The 19,752-nt window shown below is 44.9% G+C and overlaps 6 protein-coding genes across 6 annotated transcripts; 2 read left to right on the top strand and 4 right to left on the bottom strand.

Moving 5' to 3' along the window:
* Positions 1 to 1,634: 1,634 nt before the first annotated feature.
* Positions 1,635 to 3,884, bottom strand: COCSADRAFT_346138 (uncharacterized protein; the record flags this gene model as incomplete). Its single annotated transcript, XM_007705831.1, has 3 exons — positions 1,635 to 3,022; positions 3,071 to 3,787; positions 3,835 to 3,884. 3 exons carry the CDS (start codon positions 3,882 to 3,884, stop codon positions 1,762 to 1,764), a joined length of 2,028 nt encoding a protein of 675 aa, XP_007704021.1. The 3' UTR covers positions 1,635 to 1,761.
* Positions 3,885 to 4,349: 465 nt separating this feature from the next.
* Positions 4,350 to 5,895, bottom strand: COCSADRAFT_125882 (uncharacterized protein). Its single transcript, XM_007705830.1, has 2 exons — positions 5,706 to 5,895; positions 4,350 to 5,631 (listed from the first exon to the last, which is right to left on the bottom strand). The coding sequence occupies exons 1-2, from the start codon at positions 5,859 to 5,861 to the stop codon at positions 4,513 to 4,515; spliced, it is 1,275 nt and encodes a 424-aa protein (XP_007704020.1). The 5' UTR covers positions 5,862 to 5,895; the 3' UTR covers positions 4,350 to 4,512.
* Positions 5,896 to 6,245: 350 nt separating this feature from the next.
* COCSADRAFT_98572 (uncharacterized protein) lies at positions 6,246 to 6,542 on the top strand (the record flags this gene model as incomplete). The annotated part of the gene is made up of 2 exons (XM_007705829.1): positions 6,246 to 6,291; positions 6,376 to 6,542. Coding segments are annotated over 2 exons (213 nt in total), but the record flags the coding sequence as incomplete, so codon positions are not given.
* A 3,327-nt stretch (positions 6,543 to 9,869) lies between these two features.
* On the bottom strand, positions 9,870 to 12,815 carry COCSADRAFT_346132 (uncharacterized protein; the record flags this gene model as incomplete). The annotated part of the gene is made up of 8 exons (XM_007705828.1): positions 12,682 to 12,815; positions 11,964 to 12,259; positions 11,560 to 11,710; positions 11,319 to 11,506; positions 11,154 to 11,293; positions 10,637 to 11,105; positions 10,361 to 10,408; positions 9,870 to 10,247 (listed from the first exon to the last, which is right to left on the bottom strand). Exons 1-8 carry the CDS (start codon positions 12,746 to 12,748, stop codon positions 9,870 to 9,872), a joined length of 1,737 nt encoding a protein of 578 aa, XP_007704018.1. The 5' UTR covers positions 12,749 to 12,815.
* A 2,072-nt stretch (positions 12,816 to 14,887) lies between these two features.
* Positions 14,888 to 15,373, top strand: COCSADRAFT_98595 (uncharacterized protein; the record flags this gene model as incomplete). The annotated part of the gene is made up of 1 exon (XM_007705827.1): positions 14,888 to 15,373. A coding segment is annotated over one exon (486 nt), but the record flags the coding sequence as incomplete, so codon positions are not given.
* Positions 15,374 to 15,944: 571 nt separating this feature from the next.
* Positions 15,945 to 18,741, bottom strand: COCSADRAFT_193364 (uncharacterized protein). Its single transcript, XM_007705826.1, has 2 exons — positions 18,065 to 18,741; positions 15,945 to 18,017 (listed from the first exon to the last, which is right to left on the bottom strand). Exons 1-2 carry the CDS (start codon positions 18,631 to 18,633, stop codon positions 16,019 to 16,021), a joined length of 2,568 nt encoding a protein of 855 aa, XP_007704016.1. The 5' UTR covers positions 18,634 to 18,741; the 3' UTR covers positions 15,945 to 16,018.
* Positions 18,742 to 19,752: the final 1,011 nt, after the last annotated feature.

Raw genomic sequence — 19,752 nt, 5'->3', positions numbered from 1 at the left:
GGCCACTGTTACCTAAGAGACTTTCTCTTTACGCGAGACAAAGTAGACTCTAAAGTTTGCCCCTGCAACTATAGAGCTACTCAAGATCCTACCCATATCCTCCTTAGCTGTACGCTATATAAGGAGGCTAGGATAAAGATGCAGGAGGCGAGCAAGGACCCCCTATCGCTAGCCTTCCTGCTAAACACGAGCGTAGGCATACAGGCTACTATTGCCTTTATTGAAGAAACTAGGGCTGCAACACAGGCCTGGCACAAAGGAAACCTCGAGAACTAGGGCAACACCTATACTAGGTGGCCTCGCCCTACACCCACCCTACCTCTCTCTTTTACCCGCAAGACCCCCTTCTACCTCCCTCTAGACTAGGCTACGAGCCTCACCTCGATTTAGATAGCCCCCTCCCCCACCTACACCAAAGTGATAGCACTACGTAGATACTTGCGGGCCTAGCCTGCACGTCTTATATAGCCCACCGGCTGAGACAGGACGTAAAACCAAAATAATAATAATAATAATAAAGAAGGAGATGAAGAAAAGAGCAGCCAATGTAGCAGTAATCTCCTTCTTGACAATGATCCTCCATTCAGAGATCATCCTCTGTCAATTCACGCTTTCAGTTTGTGATGCACCTAACCCATCCAGCGATTACCTTAACAGCTCCCCAAAATATCTTTATCTAATATATGCCGCGTTTTGCGTAATTTTACGGCTAGTCAACATCTTGGTTCCGTTGAACTCGTATTAGGCCCCTGAGTAATGCCGATATTCCTTAGAACGAATCTTCTAAGTTACCACATATCACTTCCAGCGAGGCAATATACTCAAACCATTTTGGTGTCGTGTAAGATTGCTGACATTCTGAGTCGTTGAGTAGATTTTCGGGAATGAGGATCTGGGATCTGCGAAAATCTTCCATGTCGAAAGCAACATCGACAGTATTTCCGGACATCGACACCGTAACTAGTATAGTAGCCATTGTATGGTTTAAATAACAAATATAGCTAGTAATGGTCAGGTTAGAAAGAAACTTAGGCATTTGCATCTGCTCCTCGGGCGTCTTAATATGTAATAAGTAATATTGATAAGATATTATGTATTCTATTATATATAGAAAGATGTGAATTCTAGTAAGTAGATCTTATAGATATTAGGTTAATATCTTGAGCTTTCCTAATTGGCCCTGGTGGCAATATGCAGGGTAGAGAGCACAGGCCCATGGGTAATATCCACTGGATATTGTTTATTCTAACATATATAGTGTAATGGGCTACGCCCATATGTGTGGCTTAGCTAGGCCAAGCAAAATCGAGTATATTTACACAACTACCTTAACTTCAAGACAAGCTTAAAGTCTTGTTACTGCCTTTTTGGCAAAATGGTCGACGTAAGTAGTTATACGTTCGGCTCAAAGAGCCCGCCCATCACATTGTCAGATTGTGATGGGTTATCAAAGACGGGAGTAAACTGTGATATTTCACTGTAATTGATTCTTGATTGATCGTGTTGTTCTTGTTGATCTGATCTGATCTGATCCGCGCTGATCCCCTGAGTATGATCGCGGTGGATCGTGCGTGCTCACTAATCCAACTGATCCACGGAGTCCGAGTGCTCCGATTCGCAACCGGATTTCGTCCACCACCCAATATATACCCATATTCTGACACACATATAGGTTTAGCAGTGCACGAACGAGTTTATAAGCACTTTTACTGGCTTCGCTAGTAACCCAATATATAGAGTAGGTCTTTCACTCACTTACATTTAGTACGCTTTACCGCGTTCAATCTTTAATAACCCCCTCTTCTTAGCTTCCTCATCGTCCTCAAATACTAATTCTAGTTTCTCAACTGGCTCGCCTGTACTATCATGGCCTTGAGTGCTGACCCTAATTCCGACGCATTTGCGAAAGGTTTCCATCGAGTCCAGACCTACAGAGATGTGCCCGAGGCCGGGAGGTTCCTTAGATTGAATAGCTAACATAATGAGTTCGGTGGCGCTGTCCCAAGCTATAGATGTGTGACCGGTAATGATTATGTAGGAGACGTATACGATAGTGATGATACAGTAAGTGAGCATGACGGCGACGGAGAGGCGGATGGATGTGTTAGTTGCCCCGTAACCATAACCGTTAATTGTTTCGACAAGTTCGAAAGTGGACAGTGTCGAAGAGTCGTTCAGCTCGAATCGATTGTACCCTTTGTATGCGTCGTGTTTGATACTAGGAATCCAGGAGAGAGCAGCAACGAAACACAAAGCTAGATTCAAGGTAGGGTTTCCATGCGTATTTGTGCAGGGTGGGCCTAGCGAAGACACAAACACAGGGTCGATGATGATTTCTGTCATGCTGCTCTTCTTCCAGTATTCTTCGCCCTCTAATAACCTAGTTTGTATTATAGCGTCTGAGTTCAAAAGAACCATGGTTGTGGTAATTTTATGCCAGAACGCAGCTATTGTGCATATTTCAAGCCAGCTGCCCTCTTCAGGATCAAGATACACCAGGAGTAGATTTTTTGAGCTGTCAGGGGATGTCATCCATAGCAGTGGAATTGTGGACATATTAAGGTTGATCCGGTTCGCGTATTTGCTTAGATAGGGTCCCAATAGGTTGGCCGCACCATGTAATGGACTTCGTGAATTATCATCTCGGATGTAATACACGTTCTCAATATCTTTTGCCGATTGCACACTTGAACACTTGACCATCACAACTGGTTGCGATGTGTAAGATGTCCATCTTGTGTTGACAGATTTTGCTCTAGAACGGTAAGTACCGTCGATATCTTCCCTATATCCGTAGACAGGGCTATTTTTGAGCAGACGCAATGCGCTTAACATTGTTGGGATTGTTGCGATTTTGATATCAACGTTCGAAGCAAGATTTAAGTAGACTTGGTACGCAGTTCGAAAGAATTGTCCAAATCGAAGGTCGAGGTCACTGCTCCAAGAGTACCCGTCGGCCGGAATTTTATCAGCTGTATTGATATCCACATAACTAAATCGTGTGATCTCGTCTAATCTTGTGCTGGCCACTGTCAGCTACGGGGATAAGTCTGCAGAATGCACGACTCACATGTTCATTACACCACCTGCAGTATGGTTATCAATATGAACAGGGAATAAAGAAGATTCTGTCACGTTGGAATAGCGTATGACGGTTCGATTAATATGTGGCATGTCAGGTCGAGGAATCATCAACACAGCTGATGACGGACCAACAACTGCTGTCATCAACAGTAAACCCGACGTTGATAAGATGAAAGCCGCTTTACGTCGTGCACTGAAAGCTGGACTCAAAATGGCTGAAAAGAAGTCTAGTGACCATAAGTAGGACAATTGAGGAGCTTTCGCAGCTCCTGAGAGTGCGCCCAATGGTATATAACCGCTGGTGGCTTGAAAGCGAATAACATATAACAGGATATCAACGAGTGATGCTTGCATCAGCATTTCATGTAGTTTGGCAGCGAATTGTAGAGATGTTGCGTTATCAGAGTTACCGCCGATCCAGTATTGTGTCCAGAACAAAACCACGAGGACGAGAGCACCGCTCAATGGTACAAAGTGAAGCAGACTGTTTAAGGCTGCCATGCGCCGGCTTTTGTATGTAGCAACTTTCGGATGCTCTTTTGTTGATCTCCAAGAGAAAGCGCTACGGCCAATATAGTCGGGCAGTTGCAATCCGATATGTTTAAAAAAATCTCGGTATCTTGAGTTTGGCTCATTGAGGGGCAGTGCGCGCTTCAACCTTGGGATTTCAGAATCCAGAAGCCCAGTAGTAGCGCTTCCACATCTACAGACGTTAGAAAATCATCTCAATGTGCTAAGTGGCGCACAAACAGTATTTCACTAAGCTCCTGCTCCTGCACAGGCTCATTTTGTCTCACCATGTCGAAGATAACAGAAGGAACACGAATCCAGATAATCTACCACGTACTACGCCGCAGTCGACTTGTATGAGACAATGGAACGGCTAGGCAGGTGAAGGGGACAAAGACATTTGTATTTGAGGGGAAACATCCGCGGAATGCTGACAATCAGGTATACATTGGCGAGGCAAGTGGGGCTGTGTTAGGGGCCAAATGTTCGCTGCGTTGGGGGCCAAATGTTCGCTGCGTAAGCTGCCTCTAGGAGACGAATGCATGTCATGTGGCGACGTCCTCTTGTGTACAGTCTGTAAGTGATTGGGTACAACAGAGCATACACTGGTATATAACCACTCTCAATGATGTGCGATATAACTAAGAAGAGTAAGAATAGACTAAAGGGCCCCTAAGAGAGCTAAAGGAGGTCAGAGAAGGCTAGGTTCTAAAAGCTAGCTACTTATTACCTAGAGCTTTTCTAATTGAGTTAGTCCCAATACTTAGAATACTATGCACGGGCCCACGGGCAATATCCACTAGATACTGTCTATCCTGATGTACATATATAGTTAATGAGAATAAGATATCTCGAAGCACGTTATGCTAAAAACGAAGTAAAGAAGCGTTCTATTATATATCCCCTTCCAAATCAACATTACCAGCTATAGTCGTAACCAAAATCAGGGCTCGGAGTTCTTGCTGGGGGAGGGGCTTTCCGATTCATCCTTGCACGTCTTATCGCAGCTTGACATTTCGGGCACCGCTTCATTTCACAGCCCGGGCACTCTAGTAGATAAGTCCAGTTCTGATCGCAGTTTGGACAATTTCTACGTCCTTGTACTTTTGGCCACCAACCGTGGTGTTGGCAGATAGATGTGTAAGCCTGACCAGTATTTCTTTCGGATGTATTGGGATATGCATAGTGGTTCCGGGCTTCTCTAGCTTTCTTTTGTTTCTTTTCGGCTGATAGCTTCTCCTTCTGCTGTTTCCTTAATGCCTCTGTCATCTTGTCTTGCCTCTCCTTCTGCTGCTTTTTCCAAAGATCCTCAATCTCCTGTTGTCTCTCTCTTTCCTGCCTTTCCCTCTTTAGTCTCTGCCTCTCTTTCTCCAACCTCTCTCTCTCCAGTCGCTGCCTCTCTTTCTTTAGCCTCTCTTTCTCTTGCCTTTCTCTCTCTTGTCTTTCTCTCGCCATAACCCTAGCCTGGATTGCTTGTATCTTTACATCGTCACATCGATTCGCAGCGTCAAGCTCCTCCTTTGCGTTTCGGAACAATTTCTCCTGCATCTTCAAATCCGCACTGTAGAATTCCAGGCGCCGTTCCTTCATATCTTTCTCAATCCTTCTCTCCTGCCTTTTTCTATCTTTACGTTCCTTCTCCTCCTCACTATCTTCCACCTTCTTGTATATTGGTGATAAAAACCATGTTGCCCAACTATTCTTCCGTGCATCTGCTGCTGCCTCAGCAGCAGAAATACTATCAAGATTCTTGATTTCTTGTTCCAATTTTCCAATATGTTCTCGCAGATCTAAAATTAAAGAATTAAAGGTATTCTTCTTCTCCCGCCATCGTTCACTACGTTCTTGTTTCAACTTTTGAATCACGGCTATTTGTGCAGCTTCGCTAAGTGTTCCTGCTTGCGGTGTCGAAGCAGTAGTTGGATGGGGTGTTTGTGTCCTTTGGGGAGGGGGGTGACTTTGTCTTATGGATGGGTAGATGAGGTTGTATGCTCGACGTTTAGTCTCGTCTTTTAACGTCTCGTAGGCTCGCCCGAGCTGTAGTGTTAAGCATCAGCATAGGTGATGATAATAGACAGGATGATTGACTTCGCTCTGGAACGTTAACATACCCTTTGGAAAGCCTCAGTAGCGTCGTGCTTGGCATTCCTGTCCGGATGGAGCTTCAGCGCCAGCCGTCTGTAAGAACTAACAATTGACTGAGGTGAAGCATTTTGCTCGACTTCGAGGATCATGTAGTAATCCTCTGTAATTGGCGAACACACCATGACTCCGAAAACTTTCTTAGGTGGGGAATAGTATGAGAAACTGAGATGGTTCAATTGAGCGAACCCCGCTTCCTATGAATGGCTATGTCTGGTCGTACAAGCCGGATAGTCAGCCGATATGACCCGCATGACGCTCGTGCCAATTATCATGCGCCAGCGAACCAAATCATCAGCCACCAACCTGCCAACAGTGGGTGTGGTTGGCACTTTTTGCAGCAGCCACACATTTAGATATGTAGCGACTTAGGATAGCACGATCTGATTGGCTAGGAGACTGAGCGGGGTACGCCAAGTGGGTCTAGAACTCTTTGGCAGGGGGTCTGATTGCTTCGTACTCTACTTTATACCTTTCTTCATCAATCAATAGTATCGCCCTTGGCTACGTCTGATCAAGACGCCCTAACACCGCAAGTATTCCTTGTTCGCCATGGTAAGTTTCCTTTATGGGTATGCTCGATGCAGACCGCTTCCAATCTATAATGCTGCATGTTAATCATACGTGTTCTATAGATAGGGGAGACCGAGTGGGCCAAGTCGGGCCGCTTTATAGGAATTATAGACATCAAGCTAACTAAAACGGGGATTGCATACGTCTTATTGATAGTTAATACATTTATCGAGGTTAGGAAATTTATAGATTTATCCTACCTATTATATATCTTCAGTAGCCCTAAATCCTAGGCTGTAAAAACTTTTTAATTACTACTATCCCCTACCAATCTTCTTACAAAAAAGACTTTATATACTAAGAATATTACTAAATAGAATTTTAGTAATTACGAAAGGCTTACAGACTAGGAGATAAGAGATTTAAGAAAGAGGTAAGGGTTAGTGTAAAGGGCTACGCCCATGTATGTGGCTCGGCTAAAGCCAAGCAAATCGAGTATACCTATGCAACTACCTTGACTTCAAGATAAGCTTGAAGTCTTGTTACTGCCTTTTTGGCAAAATGGTCGACGTAAGTAGTTGTACGTTAGGCTCAAAGAGCCTGCCCATTACAGTTAGATTATAAGAGAGATTGTAGTATCTAGATAGTCAAGTGTAAAGGTGGAGAGTATACTCTACTCTGTTCTAGGTATAGTTTAAGACCGTTGCTAATACTTTCAAGATCAGCTTAGCAAGTTAGTGAGCGACTGGACAGGCTAGTCTCGAAAATCAAGGAAATTTAAAAGCTATACATGCGTGAGGAGAAACACGCTAATGTCCTACTTGAATAGTCTATCTTCCTTTTTGATCCGTTTCCTCTCGCGATAAGTATTGGATAAGTACTATAGGTCGCACATGGACTTATTCTTCGTTATTTTGTGAAACGTTGGCTCGGCTAGACGATTCACAGCTAGTTACTACATAATAACTTTCCTACCTAGATCGATCTCAATCTTAAGGTACGTCTTTCTAATTTGGTCTCTAGTATGCTAGATGAATAACCTCAAATCAAAGCTATAAACCAAACAATGTTAACTAACTAGCTTTCCACCTCGGTATAGCATTGCCTTTGCCAGGTTAAGAGTTAATAGCATTGAAACTGGGCAGGTTTGAGAGCCCTATGCGATGTAAAATTACCCTATTAATCCAGAAATAGCGACTGCAATGGAGAGAGCTATGATAAGAGCGACGTAAAGAGATATATTTTGTAGCTATTTCTCTAAAGATTACAACTACTCGTGCAAAAGCTCTACTGGTCTCTATCCCCTCAAGTCAATTGTTAGTATTGCTACTTCATCCTCATATAATAACCAATGGCACAGATTATGGAATCTATGTTGTAGTAACTTATTTTAGTCTTATCTTGATTGAAGAATTGCGCGGGCAACAGCGAAACCGTCTCTACTAGGGGTTTCTAGCAGGCACAACGCGGCAAGGATAGACATCGTCTGCATATCAGCGAATTCAGCGATAGTATTCAGTAATTGGGTGTTGTACTGATCGATGGAAACCTTCAGAACCGTGTGATTATTGTGCGCTATCTCTGCTATGATTAGCGTGTGTTCTTTGCTATTTACGTAGCCTAAATTAGCGCTAGTTATAGTTAGATTTAAGTTACGTATATTTATTACCTTATATAATAGCTACTATGTTTAACGTTTTATAGCCTTCTAGGTTATAAGTATGAATACTCGATCAAGTAGCAAGCAGCAAAGATGGGCATATATCAACGACAGCTCTCAGATGGTCCGTTTCCTAGAGAGCCTCGGCTTCAAATGGCACGCTTCCATAGGCTATCCAGATTAACACAGTCTAGCACCTGGCTCGAAACCACTTGGCTGGGTAATCGAAGGGCAGATCTTTGGTCTCAAGAAGCTTGGAAGCTGGCAGTCAATGCTATGGCTTCCTAACGATCCTACTCCTGTCCGCTATTGTGAGAAGACGCCTTATATCTATTGTATGGGTGCTCATTTGAGCGACTTCATCATGTTTGCTAGCATGATGGGGAACACAGTTGGGAGGATATTGGTAGGACAAAAGGCGGTAACTTTCGGCAAGAATTTAGTCATCCAGTTGCTGTACTCAACAAGCAACAAGGGACCGAGACATGGCGAGAAGTTAGCCTTGTTGAACTGATCTCGGATCGCATTCAAAGGGTGATTGGAGCAGTCGTAGAAAGAGACGGCAGACGCTTGAGGACTAGGGCCCGGCATGGTGTGCTTCTAGCAGCTAGAGGGTCTGTCAGAAACACTGTCATGCGCCAGCAGTATCACGAGAATAGCATGCATACTCAATGGACCATAGCCTTTCCTGGAACCAGGGTGATGGTATCGCAGCAGGCGTCAAACTTGGTCTTTCGATCGATCTGGTGAACCACGCCCGGTGGATGCTAATGATTATCATGAGCGAGAAGCCTATTTTTGACCTAATAGTTCGCTCGCTTTCTGGGGCTATAGTTGTTGATGAGAATGCTCAACGCTAGTTAAACGAATCTCTTGACTACGATGACTTTGGAAAAGCTGTCAAGAAACACTAAGAGATGGCTGCTGCCAATCCTTCTTGGATAATCCTTGACTTGAGGCATCGCGACAAATACATGCTCGCTAGGCTTGGGCCCTGAGTAACTCCTCAATCAGTAATTGATTAATGATTCATCTATAAGGATAACATTGTTCAAGGCCAAGCAACACAGCTATTTCTCAACCCGATTAAGTTGCAGAGCACTATTAACCGGTTCAATAGCTTTGCCTCTAATAGTGTATATAAGAACTCCAGAGATAGCAAGAGCTTGTACGATAACTCTTTTGGAGATCTATACAACAAATCGGATCCTGATTTAGGACCTATGTAATAAATCTCTATACTATGCAGTAAGGTTGCACCTAGGAGATATAGGCACTAAAGGTGGCCTTCTGAGAGAGGAGCATGCACGTGTATTAAAGGAGAATAGTACACTGATTGTAGGTCTTTATGCAGCGGGTAATTTTAGCGCGAGTGTAGTGGGATCAAGGTATGCGGGTGCAGGCGCCACACTAGGCCCCGCGATGGTGTTCTCCTATGTCGCTATGGACAGCATCTCAGAGCAGCTACAAACTAGCCGCTCATGACAAGGATTCAATCAGAGAAGGAGAGTAGGGAGAGAATATTCTTTACTATAGGAATTCTTTGTAGCAGGATGACCCACGCTCTGATGATCGCCGAATATCTTACCCTCTTAAAAGGTTCCCAAGCTGATGTTTCCGTTGATCCTGAATCATTGAAGAGATTACTGCTCTTCATGATTGTAGACTGTTGTTTTGCAATGAGACATTTTTGGTTAGAGAAATATGAAGAGAGAGGGCAGACGATTGCTATAGGGTGTTTAGAGAGAACAGCCGAGCATCCGTCACCTCGTCCATATTTCTCCTTACTTTTCGTTCGACTTTGCCGTGGCACTATTTAGTGTATCGACTGTTGCTCCTATCCACCTTTCATGGTCTTTCCTGAATTTGTGGCTGAATGAGGACTCGACTAGACATCATCGAAGTAGAAGTAATCCAACATCTCATTTGAAAAAGTCCACTTCAGATCACTAAGAGTCCATTAGTGCTTCTTACCAATGATTGCTAGAAGCTTTTTGAACTCGGCCATCTCATTCTTATAGGTCTTGTTTTGGAGGGTCTCACGCCAAGGTTTGCCGTTGACCTTACAACGGTCCCATTCCTTTGCCCAATGAGGGCGGATGCGCAAAGGGTTACCATCGACGTCCTTGTACTGCGTCCACTTATCTAGTACTTCTTGTGCATAGGGCTCCCAGATGTCGGCAACAGCAGCTAGAGTCAAACTCTCGATGGCGCAAGTTCTTACCGTATTTCCTCGCTGAGGGGCCATGGTGACATTACTGCTACCCATGATACGCATTTCTAATGGCATACGCATGGGTGCAGTGGGGTCACTGGCATAGCAAATGATGATAGCATCCTACCAGGCGCGTTGCACGTTACTGTAGTCACGCACATTGTTGGTCCCTTTCTTTGGTTGCAGCTAAAGGATATTAGCTTGATCAAGTGTTACATCAAAACATAAAGACTTACTGGAAGCTCAACTTCCATATCTCGTACTCTAATGTTTTGTACGCCGCGCTAGAAATGAAGAGCATTTGGGAGGAGAGTACGTATTTCCTTGCGCTTGTCATTCACGACGTCCAGATGTTCCATCGCTACCCAAGCTAGCTTTGATCAGCGTTGCATGGAGAAGAAAAACACAAAGGGTTCACAAGTAAATGCATCCTGGTCTTTCGCACACCAGCCGGTAGCTTTGATGTTTCACATGAACCATTGTGCCATGTTCGCGATGATTGTTCCAAGCACTTGGATAGTCGTGTGGAAATAGTCTGGATAGTTCTCGACACTTGCCGTATTCTTGTCGACGGACCATGTGTTAACCCATACCTTGCTCGAATACGGGAACCAGAACCATTCTGCGTAGTAGTCGTTATTGACACGTCGCTTAAACTTTGGCTGATACTTCTTTCTGTCTACTTCCATCCAGGATTCCTTCGGACGAAGAGGTTCCGGAATATCCGCCACTTTCATTTCAGGAGGTGGAGGGATAGCTCTAACAACATCCAGTTTCACAGGATGCATGAGGGCTGTGCACATTGGGTCGCACTCAAGCACAATATGCGTGACAACTCCAATAAGGCCAAAACACCCAGATGCTACATTGAGTAAGGTGGGATCTGCCATGTCGATTGCCCGTAGTTCGGCGTTGACATCAACGTACGCAATGCGACGAACTTGATCGCTAAGTGTTGAGTTTTTGATACTGGCCTCATGACTGCAGGTTCAAGCCAGCATGTTTTGGGAGTTGGGATTTACGACTTACCAGATTGGCGCATTACTTCCACCCATGGTAATCTCAACCTCTATGATGTTCACCAGCAACGTCACGTTGCCGATGTCGATGCACCAGCGTCGGAATTGCTCATTGGTAGTTGACGTACCAACACGGACATAATTTTTTGCCTCTTGTGAGCTCAGGTCCATTGACGCAAGAAACATCCACTATTTGAATATGATTGAGCTCTGTTTCTGGGGGCTGCCAAAGACTAGAAGGCAATAAAGTAAAGTTAGGAAGTATTCCTGCATTTCTCTCGGATAAGGTTGAGATTAAAATATCGCCATTGTTTTTGTAACCAGATTTGTTGTTGCGGCCGAACAGCGGGGCCCAAGAATGGCCTAAACGCATGGGTAAGCTTGAAACGAAACTCCAATCAAGCAATAGAACTTACGAAAGCCAGAAACGCGCACACCGCGATCATTCTGAACGCTATCGCGGACGATAGTCTTGACTTCTTCCACGTTTTCGGGATAATAAGTGACTAGTGGAGTATGCTTGACAGTCCTGCCCCAATTTTGAAACTCGACGTATTTTTCCTTCCCCTATGCATGTCAGCAACATGTTTCAAAGTTGCAGGATTGCTCTTGCTGAGATGAACTTTCGATATGGCTTATTGGGGACGATGTTCCGCGGAAGGAACTCGTTTGGGGATGCCATCATCTTTGTGCTGAACGCTAGTGAGGCTACTTCTGGAGGTTTGTCATGGGGTTGTCCTTCCTCCATAGCCGCATTGATAGGCACGTTGCTCCAGATGGAGGCACTCGGGTTGTCCAGGAAATCCTCTATGAATGGTACCGTAGGCGCTAGAATCTTGCCCAGCGATATCGCGTTGGTGTTTCCGTCTACAAAACTTGTGATAGCTTCCTTGTGCTCGGGTAGTAGCTTGTCAAGTTCTCTTTCATATATCTCTTTGCGAGTAGAACTCTTGAACACTAAAAGGATTCGACGCGTAAATTCTTCTTGGTCGACCGTGATATCATCCTTGTGCCAGTCATCGATGAGTTTGTTGAGGCCGTGAAGTTCTTCTTCAGGCAGATCACTTCCAGGATTGCTGATCAATTGAGCTAGGTTTTTGACACTGTCCGAAAGCGCTGTGTTTCCGGAATAGCGGTGGCAGCCATCATGTGGTACTGATTGCAGGTGATTGAAAAATGGATGGGTAATTGTAGCAATGCTGGTTTGAAGCTAAAACGAGGCCCATTGATCAATTCTTATACCCAAGCTTGTCTGGGTTTGAGAAGAAGTGATTTCTTCACAACATACCAATATAGCTGATATGGATCTGGCTTCCAGATCCGGCTACGCCACTATCATAATACAGCTTAGCACCTGCCCCCCTTCAAGCAGTCGGGTTATGCGATGTCTACCTCAGCTTGCCTCCACAATTTTCAGCTTACTTTTATCAAGGGTAATGTCCAGCTATGTAACTCTGACGCGAGCGGGGGTTGTCCATAATGCGGTGCTATAGCGATCTTAATCTGGCGACAGCAAGTCTGAGCTTGTGTGTACATACCAATGTATAAATCACTTACAGACCTGCTAATCCTTCGCACAGTGATATTACATAGAAAGGCTCTCATAAAGCTTGGCCTTTGTCTTTCTTATTTGGCGTTTACCTCAGCTCAGCCTGTTTTGCGAGGATGGCTTATCCAACTCTACAGCCATTGCTAGCATTATTGTAAAGAAAACCCTCACCTTGTATCGCGCGCTTATATTTGCACATGAGACCTGATGTATCAGGCATGGGCTTATGTACATACATGACTGTGAAGGAACTTCCATTAGCATTTTATGGCTAGCTGAGCCCACTAACAACAGCATAGTGCAGCGTAAAAAATATCAGAACTGGTCAGCTCGCAGTACCCCGCACAGGGATGCCGAACGTATGCATGTAGAAATAGCGACACCTTGGGTCGGCCCGAGTTACCACACTTTCCAAAACATTTTACGGATGCATGCAGCCTCAAAAAGCAATTTACTGTGCGAAAATGGCCCATCTAGTGAAAAGGCTAGATATTTCTATGACAGAAATCATCTTTCACCCCTATTGTAGCTAGATCTAGGCTTGGTTCTGTTCACTACATCCGACACATACAGCCGCTCAATCTCTACAATAGGTAAAACTGACCACGTGTACCTTGCCTACTTGTAAAATCTTCCTCAGTATTTACATTATGTTTAGGTAGAGTTTTATGTAATCATAATATCAGACTCTCTTCATAGAAGATCAACTAGCTAAACTCGTACAACGTTTACTCGTAGTTAGTATTAATAATATATATAATAGCCATAGAGATATCATGATCATTCCTATTTACTAGTCATGTTGCTTTGCTCTATATGTGTCTTGATCAAACAAGGAGACACTGGAGGAAGCACCTTGTAACTGAATCGACTCTGGCATTGGCGTGCTACACTAATGCAGCAATATACACAAAGAGACATGCATATCGGGTTGCTGCCAGCCGAATTGGGGGGTTGATAGTGATTGGGTCACCGGGTTTCGGTCGGGTGCGCAGAATCAGTCTAGTTCAGCTGGCAACCCTGCCTGGAGCGAATCTATGCATGGAACAATAGTAGTTCACTGAGTTCATGGAGTAGTTGTGGCTAGCTGAATGAAATTTTTCATACTAATCAAGAACTTGCTACTAAGTGTAATCGGCGTGCAGATGACTAACCTGCAATGAGGTCCATAGTTGCTTCTAACAAACTTGTTTGCTTATCCTGTGCCAAACCTTAAAGTTGCGCATATTATCTAATAGCATCTACTTTTTATGTAAGAGATCCAAGACTTTATGTGTACTGAGCTCCCCCAGCTATCAGAGTTCGTGTAAGCTATCTCCACATCATTTTCTCTTCCCTTATACTTGCAATGTCTCCTAGCAAAAGCTTAGTGCTGCCAGTTGTAACAAGGACCGAGGATCCTGAAACAACTGTGCCATGTTTTGGTAATTTTATGTTCCTAGACAAGCAGCTTATCTACGCTCTCGACTGTTCAAGCCTGCACATTAGGCTTGTGGGGCAGGCGTATGGCAAGTTTTTGGAAGGCATGCTTAACACGGTCTAGTATGGTTTCAAATTTTGCGCAGTTATTGGGAATTTCGTCCCTAATCCGCCTTAAAAACACTACGCTCACTTGTTTTGGTGACTTGAGTGCTATCTAAGGCATTATCTAGTGTGAAGTCTTCCAAAAGGATACATACTTTACCTCTAAGGAGGTATAAAATGCTCATTCTAACTTTGTTTAACTCTTCTAACTGCTTCTTTAACTACAAAATATCAGTCATCTTTGCAATTGGGGATAAGATGGTAGCTTTTTTCTAGGCCGAGTCACTAGGGCCCGAGTTGGATGTTATGCGGCAGGCTACGCTTTTCAAGGTCGTAGCTATTTAGACTAGCTAAGGCTAATTCAGGTGAAACCACTTGGTATATTAGAATACACGGTATTTAGTTAGTATCGACTTTTTGTCCATATGCGATAACTACTCTGAGTATTAACTTCTTAGCGCGCAAGTGCGGATTAGGAAACATCTTTGTAGTAACCTAGATAATAGAAAAATCATACTCAAATAACTAACACGCTTATAATTAACGCCAAAGTATAGCGAGCAACTAGCTTAAGCATTAACGAAGCTGCTATTCTTTGGAAGATGTCTGTAGATAATAGTTTGGACTTTATCGAGTTATCTAGCTGCACATACAAATAGCTTACTTTTGCGCATAAGCACAAATCAACGAAGAAACACGAGGCCTTCTCCCTTGAATTTGCAGAGAAAATCACACTCACCCTTTCCAAGACAAGAACATATGTTACTAGGGGGTTCAAGACAGTACCAGCAATGACAGATGCTCTCAATATAGTCGATGGTGTTCGTCTTGCCCGTTCAGTCTGCCTAGAGCCAGAGCTACCGCGCCAGATTCTCACTGGCGAGGTATACACTGCTATCAATCAGCTAACAGACGATATTGACCTTGGTATTACTAGTATGACAGCTGGTACGCAGATCAGACAACTGGGCAAGGGTCATGAGCTGATTGAACTAAGTGAAGAGAAGAACCTTGAGGCATTCAAGAAGGACAATGAAGCTTGGGCAAAGAGCTTGGCTGAAGACAAAGGGAAAAAGAAGTATGGGTTTGTGGATGTTGAAAGTGTCAAGGCAGTACCGTATAGAAGCCCTGCAAGGACTTTATATAACATGGGATGAGTCATGTACTTGCTGATAGATGGATATATACAACCTGCCATTTCGATGCTCTTGAAGCTTTGTTTATCAACGTAGTAATTTTCCTTACATCTGGAAGACCGTGGAGTTCAGAGTTTCACTAGGTTGGTAAATAGAATTACTACTTTGGGCTGCAAAGAACCTGGCTCCAAGAGCCCTATGGCAAGGACAGCGTTAGGTGTAACAGAGGTATACTCGAGGAAAAAGCGGCAACTATCTACTGGAGTGCTGATATCTGTGTATGAATCGCAGAGATATGATCTTCCATGATCTGAGCATCGCGGTTCAGATGAGCAGAATCCATGTGACCGGGCTTGCATCCGGATCCTGTGATCGCGTACCAAGATCTCATCGAGGGGCTCTGCTAACCCTCATTCAGCCCGTTACATGGTTTATCCTTAAACCAGACGAATGTTTGTTCAAACTAAGCAATTAGTAACTCGTTTGCGACCTACTAGTTCACTTCGAGGTATCTATAATACATTTCTCTTGAATAACTAAATAATCAGTCACTCCATGATGTCCTGCATATCCGCTGGATAAGAATATACAGGCTTGAAGTTAAAATGTATCATATATTGTTTATGCTGATATGCTTAATTTACATCCTCTTCGTGTGGGTGTTATCTATTCTACTACAATCTCAGCACCATGCCCACTTCGTGTAAGCCTAGCTCGGATGTTCTTCTTCTCACTCTTATGCAGCTCATTTAACAGCATAGAGTCCCCTGTTAGGCTTCCCCTAGCAATATAATCCTTAATACCCTGCGATTCAGCGACTTGCACAAACGCCAACCAGACATTTCCAATGATTGTAAACCTGGTTTTGGTGATAAATAAGACGACCATCAATGCTAGAAGAGCAAAATGCGCAAAAAGGGTCCACATAATTATGGTGAGGCCGACATAACTACGGGGGTATAGAACATTTTCGAAGAAAGAAACAGCGACAGTATCGACACGGTCAAATGCAACCTGTTGACTGTAGTAGTTGGTCATGGAAAGGACAGTAATGAGAGACGACAGCGCCCATTCGACTGAGAAGCCGGCTTCAATTGCGCCCGTAAAGATGGCAGCGAGAGCAGGATCTGCTGAAATGATTTGTGTAGGAGGCGGATCAAAGTAACGAAGGTGCGTTACTAGAGGCCTACCCGTGAGAAAGACTGACCAGTTCCCCGGTAGCGGTACACTCGTTCCCTTGGCTGCTGCCGAGCTGCCGCCCATGTCACTTTGTACGACCGGACGTCGATATGGTGGTGGTAAATCTCCTAAAAAGCTGTGGGGCTTTTCCAATTTCATGATTTGGCGCGTTTTATTCTTAGTCAGAGGTATTAGGTGGGCCAGCACCTCTGACGACTTGAACCCTTTCCAGTATCGGAGCATCGGTTCGGTCCTATTGACTTTACTGTGAATCTCAACATCAAGAATCGCAGCATCCCATGGTGCAAAACACAGCGTAAGGGAGATGGAGGCTTCTGCAGTTCTGTTCGTCTTTGGAAAAGAATAAGTCCGCCAAATATTTCCTACACCGTGATTGTTCGAGCCATTAATGATAAGGAATGCGGCTCCAAATGCCGTAGAGTTTTCAAATTGACTTTTGAGAGAGCCCATGAAGACATCACCGGATTGACCTAGCTGACATATTGTGATTTGACCTGACCCAGCCGCTGTGCAGTCGAAAGGCGTCGGTTTGATGGACAGCAGTCCTGTGGAGTTCATGGAAGGCGATACTATGCCTTTGATCTGTCCATTAAATCCTTTAGCCTCAAATCCGGTGATTGAAGGTGCCTGGCAAGTAACTCTGGCATCAATTGTCAACGCGTTTCCTGTGTACGTTGCCAGGGTCTGGCGCAACTCGGTGGCTGCATACGGCAAAAGGGCTCGCAGCAAAATTCCGGTGTCAACAACTCCATCCGTAGTCTCTTTAGGCAGCTCGTGATATTCCCCGAACGTTGCATAGTTGGGTGGATTGGTAGTCCATGCTGAGTCACGAGCTATCCTCTCTACGCCTCCGACGGGATAAGATAAACCAGGCTGGACCTCGGAAGGAGTAACACCACCGATTAGCAAGCCTTGCTTGAGATCTGAAAGCAATAGAGTTGACGAGAATTGAACAACAATGGTCGTAATAAGCAAACAAATTGTCATGGCATACACATGATGATTCCTTCGGGATCGTGCGGTTGATCTCCAAAACTCTTCCAACACGCAGCGAGCGAATGCCCAAGGACTCGTACTCTCAGTCCGCATGGCTGATATTTTGGCTGTCTGAAACACATGTATTCCAGATTTGGATTCCAACAGTAGGGAAGCAAGGATAGCACAAGCGACAGCAGCCTGCATGTCCACAGACGTCCTTAGCACGAGGGCTGTCACGGCTACACACCGGGTAGCCCAGCCTTGGACCATGATATGCCCCCAAGTTTTGTTTCTGCTATCACCAAACCACAAGAATAACAAGAACGAGGACATTGCGAGGACAGCCAGGGCGCTCATAAGAAGAGCAAGGAGAGACGCTGAGCTAAGTCGTTGGAGATCATCTTTCTTTGGAGTAACAGACGTGTCGATGGATGCGATGTTGGTATCAGTTTTCACTGGATCCACAGCATCCATAGATAGTTGTGTACTATTTTTCGGTCAGTAGTGAGGCCCTAAGCACTCTGTTTTACTTACGGCTCTACTGCTGCATAGATATGCCCGTCACGAGTAGAAAACTTTCTCCAGCCAAGCCAAAGGGCAATGAAAACACACAAGGACACCATGGCTGCTATGGAGACGCTAGGCAATATGATCCATTTCGAAGGGCCGGATCCGAAACCGTCATATACCGGCATGGATGTCATTGCGGGTTCACGGGCAAGCGCTACCGACGAGGTGATGATTGGCGCAACACCTATGTTGTTGATGGTTGGATCTCCGAAGAGATCAATTTGATCTGAACGTTCCATGAATGCAGGGGTCAAATCGCCATCAGGGCAAACACCTGCAATACAGGGGCTGGTTTTGCAGCACCCAAAGAAGGTTTCTCCACCAGAGCATGTATAGAACCTGGAACCCGATCCGCAGGACAAGTCCGGAAAAGTGCCAAAGATTGCTGCATCGAAGAAAACAGGATAGAGATGTTGTTGCGGACATGTAACACTACATGGATTGACTGCGCAGCAACCGGCGAACAACGTCCCCGTCGAACAACCGTACCATTCTCCGCCTGACGGACACCAGATAGATTGGTTTCGGGCCATTATCTCAACGACGTGCTATGCGCTGGAAAAGAGAGTGGAACGGTGAACGGTGAAAGAGTGGTAGTGCGTAACGAAGACGCTTCGCAGACGCTAAGAGTGAAGGGTTTTTGAATCTCTACGGGAAAGCCTTTCTCGCTACCAAAAGTGGGGTATTAAGTCCTCATTTCTGCCGCGAAGCGCTATTTTGATGACAAATCGTCTCCGCCTCTGCTCTTGTTTGGGGAGAAGGAGTGATGAGATGTCGTAGCCTATCCGCGGCCGCGGAGGCGCCTACTTCAGCTGATACTTCAGCTGAGCTAAAGTAATAAGCTAATATAGCAGGAATGCTCCGCTTCGATAAGGAAAAGCAATTGATATACACTAGTTATATATAAAAGACGATAAACTAGTAGATAGCAGAAAGAATACTAAAGTGTAGCATTGTAAATTGTTCTATGAGAAAGCGGATGTTGGAAGCAGTCTTTATTGGCTATACAGTGGTGTGGCGAGGCTCCTGGTCTAACTCTTCTTGGATTGCTCAATCTCATCAGATAGCTGAGGGTGCAAATACTCTAAACGTTGTTGCTACACGGTAGCACTGCAATGGACATCTGCAGGAGGGAGGGGAAAGGAAGACCGAAATCAGCATTGGCGCACTGGGCGTTTGAATGAGTTGATTTGGGGTCCTCTGGTATCATGGTTCCTGACGGTAGACGAACCGAATAGTGGTCAGCGCACAGTCTGAACTCGGCATTCTCATTCTCCCATCATCATCAAGCTTGATGCCGACACCAGCCACGTTATCCTTGCCGTCGTCACCGTTGTTCCAATCGCCACCACCGCCAGCGGACGTGAGCTCTGGTGTGTCTGAGTTGGCCGTCTTCATCGCGACAGTGAGGACGGTTGGCCACGAAAATGTGCAACTCAGCCATGACCTGGTCACCTACTGAGCGCTCCATCTAGACATGCTCCTGTGCCTCAACGTGTCCCTTAGCTATCTGGTGTAGTCTCGCCCTCGATAGCGCCGCGGTCGATGTTCTGCATGATATTGTCGCGGTAGGTGGTGACGGGCTTTGAGCGACGACGTCCGTTATTTAGCCTGTGCTATGCATCGAGAAGGTGCTCCCACACATGGATGCT

Source organism: Bipolaris sorokiniana (assembly GCF_000338995.1).
Source record: "Bipolaris sorokiniana ND90Pr unplaced genomic scaffold COCSAscaffold_14, whole genome shotgun sequence".
NCBI lineage: Eukaryota > Fungi > Ascomycota > Dothideomycetes > Pleosporales > Pleosporaceae > Bipolaris > Bipolaris sorokiniana.
Note: the sequence above shows the minus strand (reverse complement) of the source record. Positions and strands in the feature narration are given on the sequence as shown.